Source organism: Arachis hypogaea, chromosome 11, assembly GCF_003086295.3.
Source record: "Arachis hypogaea cultivar Tifrunner chromosome 11, arahy.Tifrunner.gnm2.J5K5, whole genome shotgun sequence".
NCBI lineage: Eukaryota > Viridiplantae > Streptophyta > Magnoliopsida > Fabales > Fabaceae > Arachis > Arachis hypogaea.
The window spans coordinates 143972532-143994386 of NC_092046.1; the positions used below are offsets into that span (position 1 = coordinate 143972532).

At 40.2% G+C, this 21855-nt stretch overlaps 1 protein-coding gene and 1 non-coding gene across 2 annotated transcripts; one reads left to right on the top strand and one right to left on the bottom strand.

The window, feature by feature from the left end:
* Window positions 1–5835: 5835 nt before the first annotated feature.
* Window positions 5836–6747, bottom strand: LOC140176270 (uncharacterized). Its single transcript, XM_072206211.1, has one exon. The coding sequence runs from the start codon at window positions 6745–6747 to the stop codon at window positions 5836–5838; it is 912 nt and encodes a 303-aa protein (XP_072062312.1).
* A 9213-nt stretch (window positions 6748–15960) lies between these two features.
* On the top strand, window positions 15961–16068 carry LOC112725583 (small nucleolar RNA R71). The gene has a single exon (XR_003164682.1). It is a non-coding gene; the product is annotated as a small nucleolar RNA R71 (small nucleolar RNA).
* Window positions 16069–21855: the final 5787 nt, after the last annotated feature.

A 21855-nucleotide genomic window follows, 5' to 3' on the forward strand; every position in this document is an offset into this window, starting at 1 on the left:
AAATTTTACTTAATCTCATAATCATTGAGTAATTTTCTATATTTAAATTATACAACTTAATAATTATAAAAGGATAAAATTTTATATGATTTAATTTAAATAATTGAGATTTCAGAATTTAATACTTTAATTTTATAAACAAAGAAAATAAATTATATTATCTCTAATTTTAAATTAAAATACTTATTAGAAGTTAATTAACAAATTTATAATTAACTATTATTTTAAAATAATTTTGAGGGATTAAATTAGATTTTTAATTAATACTCTGTACCTCTAATTTTATTAAAATTATCTAAACCATTTTATCCTAACCCTAATTTATCACCGCCACCCCCTCATCCCTTATGCCTCAGCCTTCAGCAAAAACGAAAGAAAAGAAAAGGAAAGAAAAGGAGAAAGGAAAAAAAAAACAGAGAGGGGGAAGAAAGGAGAAAAGGGGGAAACAGAAATAGAGAAGAGGGAGAACGAAGGGGAGAAGAGAGCCAAGGGAGAGGGAGGAGAAGAGGTCGCCGCTGTCCAGCTCGCACCACCATCGTCACACACTACTGCTGCCTCGTCGCCACCGCCGCACCTTGTTGTCGTAATCAGAGCCGCCACCACCGTCTGTTGAAAGCATTCGCGTCGCCGCCAGAATACTTGCCGTCGTCGTTGCCATTGGACGAAGGAGAGAGGAAAAGATGCGATGTACATAGCAGCTCACTGCCGTGCTTCATCTCCGCCGCTGCCATGGACGCCGGTGAGTTGCACGGTGTCATCGGGGTTTGATGAGGAAGATTCGTAGATTGGGTTTTCCAAAATCAAGGTTTGGAATTTGGTGAAGATTGGTTCAGTGGTTGGATTCTTGGAGTTGCTGTTCTGCCACCGCCGTTGCTGTAGCCGTGCTTCTATTGCCGGAGAACGGCGCTGTTGTTGCCAGAGAACCACCGTTGAAGCCGCTACTGTTTTGGTGAGCCTTACCCTTATTTCTGATCTCGATGTGTACGCTTAAGTTGTTCCGTTACTAATGTGAGGGAGTGTTTATGTTGAATGAAGTTGTTATTGTGAGTTATTCAGCTGAGCCTTACCCTTGTCTTCTTGATTGGTCGTTTAGATGGTATGCAGCAGTTGTGTAAAGTCTTTGGTTGTTCAAGCTAGAACCTTTGCCAAATGAGTGAGAATAAACAACACTAGGAGGAGTTTGCAAGCTGTCCCTAGTATTTGCCAATTCAAGACATTCACAGTGATGATGGTGGATACGGGTTCCGTGTCAAGAAGTGCTGATTCCCTTGTAGATATGATGCCAGAGAAAGATGATGATGGCCGGTTTGCAAGTGGAGGGTGGAATAGTGAGAATGGAAGGCTTAGCTGTGGGTATTCAAGCTTCAGAGGGGAGAAAGTATTGATGGAGAATTTTTACGATATTAAAACATTAAAAATTGGTGGTCATTCAGTATGCTTACTTGGAGTATTTGATGGTCATGGTGGTTTTCGTGGTGCAGAGTATTTGAAAGAGCATCTCTTTGATAATCTCATGAAGCATCCAAAATCTTTTACTAATGCCAAATTGCTATAAGTGAAACGTATTAAGGTACTAATTCTCAATTTCTGTATTCTGAAAAAAGACATTTTCTGGGATGATGGCTCTACTGCTTGAACCGCTGTTTTGATTGATAACCATCTCTATGTTGCTGTTGTTGGAGATTATAGGACTATAATATCAAAGGCTGGTAAGGCAATTGCTTTCTTTGAGGATCATGAGCCAAACAGAAGTGATGAACGAAAGAGGAATTGATGCGTTTAAACTAAATTGAGGTAGGGGCGTTTTCATTAAACTCATTTTTATTTTTAAGAGTTGTTATAAATTGATATTTAAGCAAATAAATATTTTTAGTGATTATGGAGTCTTATGAATTGAACTGAATAGCCTTGAATGAATGTGATTGTTTACTTGACTGTGGCTATTTCTGAATATTGAGTTAGTATTGAGATAGTGAGTTAAAGATTAATTTGAAAATCTGATTTGAATGTTTATCAAGTATAATTTGAGAATTGGAAAATGATTTGATGTTAGAGTTAATTTGGGTTTGGAAAACGGCTTGAGATTTGTGAATGACTTGGATTTGAAACCGTTGAAAAGGAGTTTGAGAAATGGTTTTGTTGGGACCCGAAAAGGGTGGCAGAATCCGAGGTTTAGAGGAGATGCTGCCGAAATTTTATAAAATTAGAAGTTTCATTTGAAGTAGTTATTTTAAAAAGGTTTAATTTTAAGCATTATGTGGTTTAAGATTACTTTATTTATCAAAGAAAGAATTATGTTTTGGATTGAGATTATTGATTAACAGAAAGAAGGATGATGAGGATTGATTTGAAATATGTTCTTTTTTGAATGAATTTGGAAATGGGATATGGATTGACGAATGATGATGATTTTGAGAATGGCTTAGATATTGATGAATGATGAATGAATTATTTATATGGCTTATGAATTTGAAATATCTGAGATACGAGGTTCCCTGGATTAAGTGTCGTGGCTTGCCACCACGTGTACCAGGTTGAAAACTCGATACTCTGTTGACCCTACGACGTAAGTGTGACCGGGCACTATATAAATTCTCCCGAATGTTACCCCCATTGAGCAATATTGATTATTTGAGAAAAAGCTATGCATAGACTCTTGGGGATGCACGTCGGGGGACAGTCTAAGGACAATTCAGACTTGTCGGTTTGGCTGGATAACCGACAGATGAGCCTCATCAGCCATAGGACAGGCATGCATCATATGCATTTGTATGCTTTGCTTGGGTTTTTTTTTTTTGTGACTAAACAAGGAAAGAAACGAAGCAAAAACTATTCTAAATCCGAGCGGATGATTCGTTGGAGATCAACACTAGGCTCAGACCAAATAACATGATTAGAGTTACTCTTGGCACCATATTTAGCCATCCAATCCGCAACTCTATTTGCTTCTCGGGACACCCATTCAACGTGAACAAGCCAAGGACGAGATAAAAGCTCCTGAATCTTGTGAACCAAATCTGTTACTTCAGATGGATACCCACTTGTAAGCTCATGCATGATGGGCAGAATGTCAAGGCAACCTGTTTCACATATAATATCCCTCAAACCGCAATCCTAAGCTAAAACCAGCCCCCTCCAAGCAGCAAATAATTCACATCTGATTATAGACCAAGGGGGAATGCTTCCAGAGCAGCCCGAGATCCAATCTCCCTTAGAATCTCTAATAATACACCCAAATCCCGCTAAATTTGAATCCATATACAAGCTTGCATCACAATTAACTTTAAAACTATTGCCTACCGGTGGTTCCCAACACAGGTAATTTCGGAGAGACCTAAAGGCATTGCTTCGATTCCTGTAAACCTGTAAGTCCTTGGCGGTAATTCTGGCCAAGGCAACAACCTTATGGTCTGTCCAAGGGTTGTCAGTGTTGAATATGTCATTGCACCTATGTCTCCATACCCACCAAAGCCCTGCACCAAAGGACGCCTCATTGTTAGCCAAGGCCTTCCGAAACCACTCTTCAAGAGCAGTACCAGCCGTCGAGTCCAGGATACTAGGATCCAACATATACCAGATTGCCTTTGATCGTTCACAGTCTCTAAGGCAATGCTCCAAAGTCTCCTGCGCCTTGTTACATCTCTTACACATATCTGAAGAAGCTAAATGCCGCTTGAATCGAAAGGTCTCAGTTGGTAGAGCATTATGTAAGCTAAGCCACATAGTAAATTTGAACTTCTCTGGAATGTTTGTGTTCCACAACCAGTTCCAATTACTGTTGGCATTCCAATTTAATGTTTTCTTTAATAACCATTTGTAACCCTCCCTTGCACTATACTTTTTTGTTGCTGCAGGCCACCACTCCCACTGTGGCTCCAACTCAGTCAAACTAGGATATCTCAGACCATAAATAAACTGCTTAATCTCATGCGGAATAGGCGTGGTAAGACTATCAACCTCCCAAGACACCCCTTTCCACAAGTCAGCCACCATGAAATCTGATTCAGAAATATGTACATAAGGAACAAGGTTGCAAAGCTTACCAAAAGGAGTCCACTCATCATACCAAACTGATTTGTGGACATCTCCAATATTCCAATGAAGCCCTTCCTTGAGATGCTCATAGGCACTAACAATGTTCTTCCAGGTAGCCGATGAAGAATTTCTACTGTTTCTGTTCATACCAGATTGATTCCTGAGATATTTATGCTTCAGAACCTGCACCCATAACTTCTCACTATTATTTAGACAATCTCATACCAACTTTCCCAGAAGCGCCATGTTAGCACAGGAAGTATCCTTAATACCCAATCCTCCTGCCTTTTTAGGAGTTATGGCGACCTCCCACCTGACCAGAGGCAGCCCTTTTCCAGTCGCTTGGCCTTTCCACAAGAATTGTCTCATCAAGGAATCAATTTTATTACATGCATACTTCGGGAGAAGAGAAATTTGCATTTCATAAACTGGGATAGAGGCCATAACCGATTTAACAAGGCAAAGCCTCCCTGCCTTATTCAGTAGGCGTCCTTTCCAACTGGAGAGCTTTCTCGAAATTTTTTCAATAATCTCCTGAGCCGTCTTCCTGGAAGCTCTGGCATGACCGATGTTAATTCCCAGGTATTTACCCAAATCATTGCAGAACCGGATGTTAGAGACCCCTGAGAGAACCTCTTTTCTCCTCTCCGACACCCTCTTGGAACACTGGGCCTTTGACTTATGAAGATTTACCTTTAAACCTGACGCTCTAGAAAACAAGTCCAAACAATGCATGACCTCTATTACTTGAGCTTTTGATGCCTTACAGAAAAGCAAAAGATCATCTGCAAACATCAAATGAGAGAGTCGTGGTCCATTCCTAGAAACTACAACTGGGTTCCACAAACCTTGGGAAACTCTATGAGAGATAAAGCAGGCAAGCATTTCCATACAGAGTACAAATAGATAAGGAGACATAGGATCTCCTTGCCTCAACCCTCTCTTCGGATTGAAATTTTGGAGCCTGTTCCCATTCCACAAAACTGCCAATGAAGAGGAAGTCACACAATTCAATATAAGATTAATGGTAGCCTTTGGAAACCCAAACCGGACCAAAGTAGCTTCCAGAAAATGCCAGTCTACCCTGTCATAAGCTTTTTCCAAATCAATCTTGAATGCCATGGTCCCTTTTCGAGACTTGGTGTTCCTCATGAAGTGCATAATCTCTTGAGCAATGATAATATTCTCTGTGGTTCCTCTTCCTGTAATGAACCCTCCTTGCAAAGGACCAATGATCTCCGACAGGAAAGGTCTGAACCTGTTAACTAGAACCTTTGTGACAATTTTATAAATTACATTACATAAGCTAATAGGCCGAAACTCCCGTAAGGAAAAGGGAACTTCCACTTTAGGAATTAGAACAATGAGAGTATCGAAAATAGCCGCATTCAATGGCTCACCCTCAAAGGCTCGCTTGACCAGTCTACACACATCGTTGCTAAGAGAGTCCCAGAACTCTTTGTAGAAAATTGCTTGAAATCCATCTGGCCCTGGGGCTTTAAATGAACTCATGGTCATCACAGCTCTTTTAACCTCTTCAGACGTCACCGGTTCCACTAACTTTTGACAAGCCTCAGTACTAAGAGACGGGCAAGGAAAAGGCCCCATGGCGTCCAGGTCAATATCCTCCCTTGTAGAAAAGAGCTTTTGAAAGAAAGAATTTGCCGCCATTTCTAGAGTCGTAGTCTCCGTGGTCCAAGACCCATCCTCCAAAAATAACCCATGAATTTTGTTCCTCTTTCTCCTGATAACTGTCTGCAGATGAAAAAATTTTGTATTTCTGTCTCCACATCTCACCCATTATTCTCTAGATTTTTGATACCACAATAACTCTTCTTGAAGAAGGACATCATTCAGTTCCTGATGCAAAACTTGCTCTTTGATCCTAAGCTGTTGATCCTCCCGACTTTCCAGAGTAATCTGAACGTCATTCAAAAGCCTCTCTAACTCCCTTTTCTTAACAAAAATATTGCCAAAAACCTTTTTATTGAAGCTAGTTGCATCTTTTTGAACCTCCAACAAACATTTAACTACATCCGGAGCTCCTCTATTCCAAGCTATATCAACAACATTCCTAAAAAGAGGATGAGTCATCCACGCAGCCTGGAATCTGAACGGACGATGGCCCTTGGTAGCCCTCTTTGCCATCTTGCACCTAGTGAATAATGGGCAATGATCAGAGTGAAGGCGCGCCAGCACCTCAGTATAAGCCTCTGGAAACATTAGTCGCCAGTCCTGGTTGATGACTGCTCTATCAAGCTTCTTGGCCACCTGCACCCCACCTTTCACCTTCCTGTACCAAGTGAATCTTCTCCCAATAGCTCCCATATCAAACAGCCCACAATCCTCCAATGTTTCCACAAATTGTTCTGCTCTGGCAAGTCTAAATTGCCCCCCTCTAACTTCACTCTGCAACAAAACATCATTAAAGTCCCCTAACACAATCCAAGGTCCGTGGATCATATTAGCAATCCTTGTCAAGTCACCCCACAGTTCTTTACGCCGATGTATATGCGGATTAGCATACACCGCACTGCAGTAACTAGATATATTGCCCATAGTGATTTCAAAACTGATACATTGATCAACTACATCCAATACTCTCACAGAAATATTTGAATTAGAACATAGAACCCAGATACCCCCACTATGACCATTAGCCTCAACAATACCAACACCCTGGTAACCTAGATTATTCCAAAAAGATTTCATCCTCTCGAAAGCAATATGGGTTTCAAACAGAATGAAAAAAGTAGGATGAAATTTATTCGCTAACTCCTTACTATGAACCCGGGCCAATTTATTAGAGGCACCTCTAATATTCCAAAATAGAAAGCTTAAATCTAAATAATCCATAAAACAATTTGTATTGTAAAAAGGACCAACCTCAGCTGAAGTCCCTAACGAGATGATGAAGATCCACCATCATATCCCCCTGAGCCTTGCTTGTCCTTGTCCGGTTGTTGCCTGGTTTGTCTGTGTCCCTCCACTGACAACCCTTCCAATTTGCCGATTTGCTGCTTGCTGGTGTCGCCAAGGCAGTCCGGAGTCGACGGCGAATTCTGCAAAGAAGAAGGGCGCAACCTCTTGTGTCCGTTTTTGATAATGGCAGTGAAAGTCGGCACCGCAACGGAGACAGATTTGCCCTTCACCCCTTGCTGTTTGGAAGATGCCATGTGTGCCTTAGATCCGCTAACCGACCCAGTCTTCACCCCTGATTCGGCTCCTCTCATACGTAGCCCAAAGTCACGGTTCTGGTCCAATTTCTGATTTGAGCGCACCGGCATTTTATCTTTAGATGTTTGTTGGGCTTTGTTTGATTGACTCAATTTTCCTCTCCTTTTACCGCTGACTTTGGTCCAGCCAGCCTCATTTTCCAAATGTTGGGATCCCACTTCCTTCCCATGCAACGTATCATCTAATTCCTCCCCAATTTCTGCAACTATCACTGACTCTTTGGGATTGCATCCAAATTCAAAAATTTTCTCTTTTGAAGCTTCCTGTGGCTGCACCACCCGGGCCGCCGTCTCGGTCACTGATGTTTCCTTTCGATTCACCCTTTCCGAATCTATTGGGGTCATTCTGCAGTCAGTTGCTGGATGCCCGAAACAATTGCACTTGTCACAAATAAGGTGTAAGCATTCATACTCCACCTTATATTCAAACTCATCGACAATCACACTCCGGACCACCGGCAAACCAAGATTAATTTGCACGCAAGCCCAAGCAAATTTTCCCCTTTCCGCCAACTTAGTAGCCAGATCCACCTTGACTGGTCTTCCCACAGCAGAAGCGATTCTCATCATGGCTTTATCCTGATAGTACCATATGCTCAAACCAGAAATTCGAATCCAAACCATAGTCTCCCCGAAAGTGTCCTCACAAGGTTTAAAATCCGGTGTCCATGGCTTGACTGCAATATAGTGACCGAAGATCATCCATGGCCCCCCTAGTAAAACCTTCTCTCGATCGTCCATGCGATCAAATTTAACGAGGAAGTACCCAAAACCCACATCCAAGATTTCATATCCACCGGTGATCCTCCATACCCCTTTCAATTTGTGAAACATGGCCGTGTAACTAAGGTTTTTTCCAAGAACCTTAATCACAATTGCTTCCTTGTATGGTTCAGAAAGGATGTTCCTAGCCTCTTCGGAGAAGCAAACTCTTGGAGGCATAGGATCTCCTTGTTTTCCAGTGACCACTGCCATGGAATCATCATCTAGGCATAGGATCTCCTTGCTTTGCTTGGGTTTGAACTTGTTTTAGTTTGCCTAATTGCTAAACTGTTCTTAACTGCTACTTGAACTATTTGCTGTAACTGCTACCTACTTGTGCTTTCCTTGTCTGTCTTGCCTGTGTTTGTCCTGGCGTGCTACATTTGAGAATGAACTTTGGTGCTGAATTAGTGACTGTGTTGTTTGATTGCGTGGTTGATTTCTGATTGAGTTTTTCTTATAAGCAAGGAAAGGTTTCGGACTTCTGAAGGATTAAACATTGTTTCTTTGAAAAAAATTTGAACGATTTCCTATTGGTTTTAAAATATTCATAAGGCAATGATAATCGCTGAGCTTGAAAATAATTTTCTTATTAAATATCTTCTTATGACAACTTTGAAACTCCGTGGTGAGACCGTGTGGTTAAGTTCTCACCCCCCTACAGCTTTACCTTTTCAGGAACCGGATGAAGAAGCATTAAGAAGAGTTATACTGCGTTTGGTTTATATGCTGTTGTATTAACTAGATTATTTTCTTCCCTCGTCTTTGTTATTACAAGTTTGTAAGAGGGATAGGAATTGTATGTTTTATATGTATAATATATATTGAATTATTATGTAAGAAGTCTTGTATATGAATCTATGCCTATTTGTATTTTTCTTAAGATAAAGTATTTATTTCTGTTTTTTTTCAAAGAAATCAGCGATACAGTGTCGAGTCATAGGCTCCTATTTTAATATTTAGTATGTAAAGTAGTCGTAATACTTCTTGCTATCAGAGTAGCGCAGCCGGAAGCATGACTTCTGATAGTGAGGGTGTTACAAAAGACACTCTATTTCATGGCCTTTATTTTTCTGCCCATTCCTCTTTGTCCCTTCAGATATACTCCGATGCTGATTGGGCTGGTGATCCCACTGATCGTCGTTCTACTACTGGTTACTGTTTGTTTCTTGGTGACGCTCTCATTTCTTGGCGTGCTAAGAAGCAAACGTTCACTGCTCGATCCATAGCACATAAGCTGAGTACCATGCCCTTGCTGACACCACTGCTGAGGTTATCTCGATTCGTTGGCTTCTCGAAGATTTGGGTTCTCCTCAGTCATCCCCTACTAATGTTTTTTGTGACAACCGCAGTGCTATTCAGATTGCCCATAATGATGTCTTTTGGTGCACGAAATTGTGATCTCTGGTAATGGCTTCTTAGGCCAGATACTCTGATCTAGTTTTACAGTCTGTCACAACTTCGATACAACTAACCAGCAAGTGCACTGGGTCGTCCAAGTAATACCTTACGTGAGTAAGGGTCGAATCCCACGAAGATTGTTGGTATGAAGCAAGCTATGGTCACCTTGCAAATCTCAGTTAGGCAGATATAAATTGATAATGGTGTTTTCGAATAATAATTAATAGAATAGGGATAGAGGTACTTATGTAAATCATTGGTAGGAATTTCAGATAAGCGAATGGAGATGCTTTTCGTTCCTCTGAACCTCTGCTTTCCTGCTATCTTCATCCAATCAGTCTTACTCCTTTCCATGGCTGGCTTTATGCAAGGGCATCACCGTTGTCAGTGGCTATATCCCCTCCTCTCAGTGAATAATCTGCTCACGCACCCTGTCATGGCACGGCTATTCATCTGTCGGTTCCCAATCATGCTGGAATAGGATTCACCCTCCTTTTGCGTCTGTCACTAACGCCCAGCACTCGCGAGTTTGAAGCTCATCACAGTCATTCAATCATTGAATCCTACTCAGAATACCACAGACAAGGTTTAGACCTTCCGGATTCTCTTGAATGCCGCCATCATTCTAGCTTACGCCACGAAGATTCTGGTTAGGAGATCTAAGAGATATTCACTCTAGCTTAATTCATGTAGAACAGAAGTGTTTGTCAGGCACGCGTTCATAAGGGGGAAGGATGATGAGCGTCACACATAATCATCACCTTCATCACGTTCTTGGGTGCGAATGGATATCTTAGAAAAGAAATAAGAAGAATTGAATAGAAAACAGTAGTACTTTGCATTAATCTTTGAGGAACAGCAGAGCTCCACACCTTAATCTATGGAGTGTAGAAACTCTACCGTGAAAATACATAAGTGAAAGGTCCAGGCATGGCCGAGATGGCCAGCCCCCTAAACCGTGATCAATAGTCTCCTAAGATGAACAATGGAATAAAACTGAGACCAAAGATGCCTAATACAATAGTAAAATGTCCTATTTATAATAAACTAGTCACTAGGGTTTACATGAGTAAGTAATTGATGCATAAATCCACTTCTGGGGCCCACTTGGTGTGTGTTTGGGCTGAGCTTAAGTGTAGCACGTGCAGAGGCCATTTGTGGAGTTGAACGCCAAGTTCTGTGCCAGTTTGGGCGTTCAACTCTGGTTTTGGATCCTTTTCTGGCGCTGGACGCCAGATTTGGGCAAAAGGCTGGCGTTGAACGCCAGTTTACATCGTCAATTCTTGGCCAAAGTATGGACTATTATACATTGCTGGAAAGCCCTGGATGTCTAATTTCCAACGCAATTGGAAGCGCGCCATTTCGAGTTCTGTAGCTCCAGAAAATCCACTTTGAGTGCAGGGAGGTCAGAATCCAACAGCATCAGCAGTCCTTTTTCAATCTCTGAATCTGATTTCTGCTCAAGTCCCTCAATTTCAGCCAGAAAATACCTGAAATCACAGAAAAACACACAAACTCATAGTAAAGTCCAGAAATGTGAATTTAACATAAAAACTAATGAAAACATCCCTAAAAGTAACTAGATCCTACCAAAAACATACTAAAAACAATGCCAAAAAGCGTATAAATTATCCGCTCATCACAACACCAAACTTAATTTGTTGCTTATCCCCAAGCAACTGAAAATCAAATAGGATAAAAAGAAGAGAATATACTATAAATTTCAAACTATCAATGAAACATAGCTTCAATCATATGAGCGGCACTTATAGCTTTTTGCCTCTTGAATAGTTTTGGCATCTCACTTTATCCATTGAGGTTCAGAATGATTGGTATCTATAGGAACTTCAGATTTCGAATAGTGTTATTGACTCTCCTAGTTCAGTATGATGATTCTTGAACACAGCTTCTTTATGAGTCTTGGCCGTGGCCCTAAGCACTTTGTTTTCCAGTATTACCACCGGATACATAAATGCCACAGACACATAATTGGGTGAACCTTTTCAGATTGTGACTCAGCTTTGCTAAAGTCCCCAATTAGAGGTGTCCAGGGTTCTTAAGCACACTCTTTTTTGCTTTGGACCTTGACTTTAACCGCTCAGTCTCAAGTTTTCACTTGACACCTACACGCCACAAGCACATGGTTAGGGACAGCTTGGTTTAGCCGCTTAGACCAGGATTTTATTCCTTTAGGCCCTCCTATCCACTGATGCTCAAAGCCTTGGGATCCTTTTTATTTTGCCCTTGCCTTTTGGTTTTAAGGGTTATTGGCTTTTTCTGCTTGCTTTTTTTTCTTTTTCTTTCTATTTTTTTTTCGCCTATTATTTTTTTTTTTTCTGCAAGCTTTGTTCTTTGCTGCTTTTTCTTGCTTCAAGAATCATTTTTATGATTTTTCAGATTATCAAATAACATGTCTCCTAGTCATCATTCTTTCAAGAGCCAACATATTTAACATTCTTAAACAACAACTTCAAAAGACATGCACTGTTCAAGCATACATTCAGAAAACAAGAAGCATTGTCACCACATCAATATAATTAAACTAAGTTCAAGGATAAATTCGAAACTCATGTACTTCTTGTTCTTTTGAATTAAAACATTTTTCATTTAAGAGAGGTGATGGATTCATAGGACATTCATATCTTTAAGACAGAGTTTACTAACTACTAATGATCATGTAATGAAGACACAAACACAGATAAGTACATAACATAGAAAACGAAAAACAGAAGAAATAAGAACAAGGAATGAATCCACCTTAGTGATGGTGGCGTTTCCTTCTTGAGGAACCAATGATGTCCTTGAGCTCTTCTATGTCTCTTCCTTGTCTTTGTTGCTCCTCCCTCATTGCTTTTTGATCTTCTCTTATTTCATGGAGCATGATGGAGTGCTCTTGATGTTCCACCCTTAGTTGTCCCACATTGGAACTCAATTCTTCTAGGGAGGTGTTGATGTGCTCCCAATAGTTTTGTGGAGGAAAGTGCATTTGAGGCATTTCCGGAATCTCATGGTGATGAGCTTCTTGCGCCTCTTGAGCTCCATGACTGGGCTCTCTTGCTTGCTCCATCTTTTTCTTAGTGATGGGCTTGTCCTCTTTGATGAGGATATCTCCCTCTATGTCAATCCCAGCTGAATTGCATAGGTGGCAAATGAGGTGAGGAAAGGCTAACCTTGCCATGGTGGAGGACTTGTCAGCCACCTTGTAGAGTTCTTGAGGTATAATCTCATGAACTTCCACCTCTTCTCCAATCATGATGCTATGGATCATGATGGCCTGGTCTATAGTAACTTCAGACCGGTTGCTAGTGGGAATGATTGAGCATTGAATAAACTCCAACCATCCTCTAGCTGTAGGCTTGAGGTCCAATCTTCTTAGTTGAACCAGCTTGCCTTTGGAGTCAATCTTCCATTGAGCTCCTTCTACACATATGTCCATAAGGACTTGGTCCAACCTTTGATCAAAGTTGACTCTCTTTGTGTAGGGGCGTGCGTTCTCTTCCATGTATGGCAAGTTGAACGCCAACCTCACATTCTCCGGACTAAAATCTAAGTATTTTCCCCGAACCATTGTAACATAGTTCTTTGGATCCGGGTTCTTACTTTGATCATGGTTCTTGGTGATCCATGCATTGGCATAGAACTCTTGAACCATTAGGATGCCGACTTGTTGGATGGAATTTGTTAGAACTTCCCAACCTCTTCTTTGAATTTCATGTCGGATCTCCGGATACTCATTTCTTCTGAGTTTAAAAGGGACCTCAGGGATCACCTTCTTCTTGGCCACAACATCATAGAAGTGGTCTTGATGGGCTTTGGAGATGGATCTTTCCATCTCCCATGACTCGGATGTGGAAGCTTTTGTCTTCCCTTTCCCTCTTCTAGAGGATTCTCCGGTCTTGGGTGCCATCAATGGTAATGGAAAAACAAAAAAAGCTATGCTTTTACCACACCAAACTTAGAATATTGCTCGCCCTCGAGCAATAAACAAAAGAATAGAAGAAGAAGAAGAAGAAATATGGAGAGGGAGAGGGAGATGTGTTTTCGGCCAAGGAGAGTGTAGAGGGGTGTGTTGTGTGAATTTGGTGAAGAATGGAGGTCTTTATATAGGGAAGGGAGGGGGGTATTGGTTCGGCCATATGGGTGGGTTTGGGTGGGAAATTGGTTTTGAATTTTGAAGGTAGGTGGAGTTTATGAGGTAGGTTTATTGGGAAGAGTGGATGGATGTGAGTGGTGAAGGTTTAGTGGGGAAGAGAGCTTGAGGTGATTGGTGAGGGGTTTCTAGGGAAGAGTGTTTATGGGGTTGTGTGAAAGAGAGTGGTGAGAAGAAGTGAGTGGAGGTAGGTGGGGATCCTGTGGGGTCCACAGATCCTGAGTGGATCCTGTGGGGTCCACAGATCCTGAGGTTTTCAAGGATTTACATCCCTGCACCCCTTAGGCATGTAAAAATGCCTTTGTGTCCAACTCTGGGCGTTCAGCGCCAGGTTGGTGGCCATTTTGGGCGTTCAACGCCCATTTGTGTGCCATTTCTGGCGTTGAACGCCAGAACCATGCTTGTTCTGGGCGTTCAGCGCCAGGATGCTGCCCATTTGGGCGTTCAGCGCCAGAACCATGCTCTGTTCTGGCGTTTGAACGCCAGGCAGATGCTTCCTCCAGGGTGTGATTTTTCTTCTGCTGTTTTTGATTCCGTTTTCAATTTTTATATTTATTTTGTGACTCCACATGATCATGAACCTAAGAAAACATGAAAAACAATAAAAATAAGAATTAGATAAACATTGGGTTGCCTCCCAACAAGCGCTTCTTTAATGTCAATAGCTTGACAGTGAGCTCTCATGGAGCCTCACGGATGTGCAGAGCTTTGTTGAGACTCTCCAACACCAAACTTAGAGTTTGGATATGGGAGTTCAACACCAAACTTAGAGTTTGGTTGTGGCCTCCCAACACCAATCTTAGAGTTTGACTGTGGGGGCTCTGGTTGACTCTGCTTGGAGAGAAGCTTTTCCTGCTTCCTCTCCATGGTTGCAGAGGGAGATCCTTGAGTTTTGAATACAAGGGAGTTCTCATTCCATTGAAGGACTATTTCACCTCTGTCAACATCAATCACAGCTCTTGCTGTGGCCAGGAAGGGTCTTCCTAGGATGATGGATTCATCCTCTTCCTTTCCAGTATCCAGGACTATGAAATCAGTAGGTATGTAAAGGCCCTCAACCTTTACTAATACATCTTCTACTTGTCCATAAGCCTGTTTTCTTGAGCTGTCTGCCATCTCTAGTGAGATTTTAGCAGCTTGCACCCCATAGATTCCCAGTTTCTCTATTACAGAGAGGGGCATGAGGTTTATTCCTGAACCAAGGTCACACAGAGCCTTAAAGATCATGGTGCCAATGGTGCAAGATATTATGAACTTTCCAGGATCCTGTCTCTTCTGAGGCAATGTCAGTTGATCCAGATCACTTAGTTCATTGATGAACAAGGGAGGTTCAACTTCCCAAGCATCAATGCCAAACAATTTGGCATTCAGCTTCATGATTGCACCAAGAGACTTGGCAGTTTGCTCTTCAGTGACATCCTCATTCTCTTCAGAAGAGGAATACTCATCAGAGCTCATGAAGGGCATAAGGAGGTTCAATGGAATCTCTATGGTCTCTAGATGAGCCTCAGAGTCCTTTGGTTCCTCAGAGGGAAGCTCCTTATTGATCACTGGACGTCCCAGGAGGTCTTCCTCCTTGGGATTCACGTCCTCTCCTCTCCTCACAGGTTCGGCCATGGCGCTTATGTCAATGGCCTTGCACTCTCCTTTTGGATTCTCTTCTGTATTGCTTGGGAGAGTACTGGGAGGGATTTCAGTGATCCTTTTACTCAACTGGCCCACTTGTGCTTCCAGATTTCTAATGGAAGACCTTGTTTCATTCATGAAACTTACAGTGGCCTTAGATAGATCAGAGACTAGATTTGCTAAATTAGAAGCATTTTGTTCAGAGTTCTCTGTCTGTTGCTGAGTTGATGATGGAAAAGGTTTGCTATTGCTAAACCTGTTTCTTCCACCATTATTAAAGCCTTGTTGGGGCTTTTGATCCTTCCATGAGAAATTTGGATGATTTCTCCATGTTGAGTTATAGGTGTTTCCATAAGGTTCACCTAAATAATTTACCTCTGCTATTGCAGGGTTCTCAGGATCATAGGCTTCCTCTTCAGAAGATGCCTCTTGAGTACTGTTGGATGCAGCTTGCATTCCATGCAGACTCTGAGAAATCATATTGACTTGCTGAGTCAATATTTTGTTCTGAGCCAATATGGCATTCAGAGTATCAACCTCAAGAACTCCCTTCTTTATAGGCGTCCCATTGATTACAGGATTCCTTTCAGAAGTGTACATGAACTGGTTATTAGCAACCATGTCAATGAGTTCTTGAGCTTCTGCAGGCGTTTTCTTTAGGTGAATGGATCCACCTGCAGAAGTGTCCAGTGACATCTTTGATAGCTCAGATAAACCATCATAGAATATATCCAGGATGGTCCATTCTGAAAGCATGTCAGAAGGACACTTTTTGGTCAACTGTTTGTATCTTTCCCAAGCTTCATAGAGAGATTCACCTTCTTTCTGTCTGAAGGTTTGAACATCAGCTCTAAGCTTGCTCAGCTTTTGAGGAGGAAAGTACTTGGCTAAGAAAGCCGTGACCAGCTTATCCCAAGAGTTCAGGCTGTCTTTAGGTTGAGAATCCAACCATAATCTAGCTCTGTCTCTTACAGCAAAAGGGAAAAGCATGAGCCTGTAGACTTCAGGATCTACTCCATTAGTCTTAACAGTATCACATATCTGCAAGAATTCAGTTAAGAACTGAAAAGGATCTTCAGATGGAAGTCCATGAAACTTGCAGTTCTGCTGCATCAGAGAAACTAATTGAGGTTTCAGCTCAAAGTTGTTTGCTCCAATGGCAGGAATGGAGATGCTTCTTCCATGTAAATTGGAATTAGGTGCAGTAAAGTCACCAAGCATCTTCCTTGTATTATTATTATTTTCGGCTGCCATCTCCTCTGCCTGTTCAAAAATTTCTGAAAGGTTATCTCTGGATTGTTGTATTTTAGCTTCTCTTAATTTTTTCTTCAGAGTCCTTTCAGGTTCTGGATCTGCTTCCACAAGAATGTTCTTATCCTTGCTCCTGCTCATATGACAAGGAAGAATGGCCAGAAAAATAATGATAATAATAGAGATCCTTTATACCACAGTATAGGGATCCCTGTGTGAGTGGAAGAAGAGGGGGAGACAAAGAATGTAATATAATGGAAGAAACACAACTGTGAGGATGGAAGGAGGTGAAATGAGATGTTAGGATATGAATGAATAAATAGAATGAGATGGGGGAGGGATAATTTTCGAAAATTATTTTGAAAAAGGAGTTAGTGATTTTTGAAAATTGGTTTTTGAAAATTTGTTAGTATTTTTTCGAAAAATTTTTGAAATCAAAAATAAAAAATAAAAATAATTAGTTAATTAAAAAGAAATTTTTGAAAAAGAGGGGAGATATTTTCGAAAATTAGAGAGAGAGAGTTAGTTAGGTAGTTTTGAAAAAGTTAAGAAACAAACAAAAAGTTAGTTAGTTAGTTGAAACAAATTTTGAAAAGATTAGAAGTTAGGAAGTTAGAAAAGATATTTTGAAAAGATATTTTTGAAAAAGATAAGATAAGAAGATATTTTTGAAAAGATATGATAGAAATTAGTTTTTGAAAAAGATTTGATTTTTAAAATCACAATTAATGACTTGATTCACAAGAAATCACAAGATATGATTCTAGAACTTAAAGTTTGAATCTTTCTTAACAAGCAAGTAACAAACTTCAAATTTTTGAATCAAAACATTAATTGATTATGTTATTTTCGAAAATTTGGTATAAAAATAAGAAAAAGATTTTTGAAAAATATTTTTGAAATTTTCGAAAATAACTAATAATTTTGAAAAAGATTTTATTTTTGAAAAAGATTTTGAAAAAGATAAGATTTTCAAATTGAAAATTTGATTTGACTCATGAGAAACAATTTGATTTTAAAAATTTTTGAAAAAGTCAATCCAAATTTTCGAATTTGATGAGAGAAAAAGGGAAAGATATTTTTTTGATTTTTGAAATTTTTATGAAAAACATGAAAAATATGCAATGCATGAAATTTTTAGATCAAAACAATGAATGCATGCAAGAATGCTATGAATGTCAAGATGAACACCAAGAACACTTTGAATGTCATGGTGAACATCAAGAACACAATTTTGAAAAAATTTTAATGCAAAGAAAACATGCAAGACACCAAACTTAGAATTCTTCAATGCTTAGACACTAAGAATTCAAGAATGCATATGATAAACATGAAAAGACACAAAACAAAAAATCATCAAGATCAAACAAGAAGACTTACCAAGAACAACTTGAAGATCATGAAGAACACTATGAATGCATGATATTTTCGAAAAAATGCAAGATGCATATGCAAGTGACACCAAACTTATAATGTGACTCAAGACTCAAACAAGAAACAGAAAAATATTTTTGATTTTTATGATTTTCTAATTTTTTTTTGGATTTTACGAAAATTATATGAAAAAAAGAAAAAATAAGGATTCCAAAATTTTTAATATGAATTCCAGGAATCTTGACATGTTAGTCTAAAGCTTCAGTCCAGGAATTAGACATGGCTCACTAGCCAGCCAAGCTTTCAAAGAAAGCTCCAGTCTAAAACACTAGACATGGCCAATGGCCAGCCAAGCTTCAGCAGGTGATCAGAAACAGTAGCAAGTGGATTAACTCCAACTAGCTTGCTCTTGATAATAAATTGCTGCCTCAGTCCAAATGAATTTAGACATGGCTTTACAGCCAGCCAGGCTGCAACATATAATTACATGGGCTGGAGTGATTAGTTGAATACCAATCCCAAAGTAGTTTGGGTATGGCTTTACAGCCAGATATGATTCAACATATTTCATGAAACACTAGAATTCATTCTTAAAAATTTTGAAGCCATAGAATAATTTATTTTTGAAAACATTTTTATTTTTTTCGAAAACAGATGAGAAATTTTCAGAAATTTTTTTTGAAAAATTTTTGAAAATAAAATAAAAAGAAAATTACCTAATCTGAGCAACAAGATGAACCGTCAGTTGTCCAAACTCAAACAATCCACGGCAACGGCGCCAAAAACTTGGTGCACGAAATTGTGATCTCTGGTAATGGCTTCTTAGGCCAGATACTCTGATCTAGTTTTACAGTCTGTCACAACTTCGATACAACTAACCAGCAAGTGCACTGGGTCGTCCAAGTAATACCTTACGTGAGTAAGGGTCGAATCCCACGGAGATTGTTGGTATGAAGCAAGCTATGGTCACCTTGCAAATCTCAGTTAGGCAGATATAAATTGATAATGGTGTTTTCGAATAATAATTAATAGAATAGGGATAGAGGTACTTATGTAAATCATTGGTAGGAATTTCAGATAAGCGAATGGAGATGCTTTTCGTTCCTCTGAACCTCTGCTTTCCTGCTATCTTCATCCAATCAGTCTTACTCCTTTCCATGGCTGGCTTTATGCAAGGGCATCACCGTTGTCAGTGGCTACATCCCTTCCTCTCAGTGAATAATCTGCTCACGCACCCTGTCACGGCACGGCTATTCATCTGTCGGTTCCCGATCATGCTGGAATAGGATTCACCCTCCTTTTGCGTCTGTCACTAACGCCCAGCACTCGCGAGTTTGAAGCTCGTCACAGTCATTCAATCATTGAATCCTACTCAGAATACCACAGACAAGGTTTAGACCTTCCGGATTCTCTTGAATGCCGCCATCATTCTAGCTTACGCCACGAAGATTCTGGTTAGGAGATCTAAGAGATATTCACTCTAGCTTAATTCATGTAGAACAGAAGTGTTTGTCAGGCACGCGTTCATAAGGGGGAAGGATGATGAGCGTCACACATAATCATCACCTTCATCACGTTCTTGGGTGCGAATGGATATCTTAGAAAAGAAATAAGAAGAATTGAATAGAAAACAGTAGTACTTTGCATTAATCTTTGAGGAACAGCAGAGCTCCACACCTTAATCTATGGAGTGTAGAAACTCTACCGTGAAAATACATAAGTGAAAGGTCCAGGCATGGCCGTGATGGCCAGCCCCCTAAACCGTGATCAATAGTCTCCTAAGATGAACAATGGAATAAAACTGAGACCAAAGATGCCTAATACAATAGTAAAAGGTCCTATTTATAATAAACTAGTCACTAGGGTTTACATGAGTAAGTAATTGATGCATAAATCCACTTCCGGGGCCCACTTGGTGTGTGTTTGGGCTGAGCTTAAGTGTAGCACGTGCAGAGGCCATTTGTGGAGTTGAACGCCAAGTTCTGTGCCAGTTTGGGCGTTCAACTCTGGTTTTGGATCCTTTTCTGGCACTGGACGCCAGATTTGGGCAGAAGGCTGGCGTTGAACGCCAGTTTACATCGTCAATTCTTGGCCAAAGTATGGACTATTATATATTGCTGGAAAGCCCTGGATGTCTACTTTCCAACGCAATTGGAAGCGCGCCATTTCGAGTTCTGTAGCTCCAGAAAATCCACTTTGAGTGCAGGGAGGTCAGAATCCAACAGCATCAGCAGTCCTTTTTCAATCTCTGAATCTGATTTCTGCTCAAGTCCCTCAATTTCAGCCAGAAAATACCTGAAATCACAGAAAAACACACAAACTCATAGTAAAGTCCAGAAATGTGAATTTAACATAAAAACTAATGAAAATATCCCTAAAAGTAACTAGATCCTACCAAAAACATACTAAAAACAATGCCAAAAAGCGTATAAATTATCCGCTCATCATCTTTCATGAACGCACCAAACACATTGAGATTGATTGCCACTTTGTTCGGAAACGTATCCTTATTGATGCTATTCGTCTCATTGCTGTTAGAACACTGGATCATACTGCTGATATCTTCACGAAAGCTCATCACCCGACTCGTTTTCCGGACTTTGTTATCCAAACTCAAGATGGTATCCTTAGCTCTGACTTGAGTTTGAGGGGGGATGTTAGAGAATCATTAGAATCATTTTAGATCTGTTAATATCGTTTATAGTTATATAGAATATCTGTATATTAATTGTAGGATTCTATGCCCTTTTTACTTTGATTCTTCTGGCACCTATATATACCCATTGTACATTGTACTTTTGATCAGACTGAATAATACACAAAACACTTTCTTTAGATTTCTCTCTTGTTTCTAACACTTAATTTCACTAAAGATCCGCTATCTTAAGTAATAGCTGGTAGAGATTGTGAGGTTGGGTAATGGTGGCTAGCGACTTCTCTGGTGCAGCTTCAGCGACTAACAACAGTAGTGACAAGATGGCAGCAGTGGCGATTTAACAGCTCAGGGACGACAGCAACAACAATGGCATCGGCAACTCTGCTCGGCATCAGTTCCGCATAGTCAGAACGACAATCACAATAAAATAGGGGAATGAGGAGCAGAAGAACGATTGTAAAAGCATACGTGGTAGAGATTGTTTCAGTGTAGAGAGGCGGAAGCAGCAGCGAAGGCTCATCCTCAAATCGGCGAAGGCAAGCAATGGGGGACTAGGGAAGAAGTAGGGCACGACGTAGGAATAGGAAAGGAAGTTGAAGAAGAAAATAGAGGTGATGGCGGTGAAGGTGAACCTCAATGATGATGGTGACAGGCCAAAGAAAAAGGAGAAGAAGAAGTTGAGTATTTTTTTAAGAGAAAATTTTTAGTCTCTATAACCATTAGGGGTGTGCATGGGCCGGGTGAAACCGGGTTTGATGTGACCCAGACCCGACCCGAAATATATACCGGGCCTATTTATTAGACCCAAACCCGACCCTAGTCCCGATGAAATCTATACACTTTCGAGCCACGATTATACCGGGTAAAAATCAGGTCGTTAACACTACATTACTTTGATACCTTCTTATAAGCTATCATGTGAAAATATCCAAATTTCCAAGACTCCAACCATTATTTAACATGATAAATTCACTTAGAAAAATATAACAAGAATCAACTCTTCTCTAAAATTAAAGCATAACAATAATCAATACTAATATTGTCTAATAGCACCAAATATTTAAATCAATATAAATAACACAATATTATGCATTAGTCTAAAATCTTATGCATTTTAAACACAAAACATTAACTTATAGTCTTATAATAACTAATAACACAAAATATTAAGGTTTACAATACTTAAATTCCACATAAGAATAGCCATCATCCATCACTAATAACACAAAATATTAATTGTGTATGATGACCGGGTCACCGGGCCGACTTCGGATGACCCGAGCCATGGCCCGGACCCGACCCAAAATAATGACCGAGTCTATTTTTGAGACCCTTACCCAACCCTAGACCCAGTGAAATCACAC

Coding starts and splice junctions, on each gene's coding strand:
- LOC140176270 (XM_072206211.1), bottom strand. CDS start 6,747: ATGAAATCTTTTTGGAATAATCTAGGTTACCAGGGTGTTGGTATTGTT.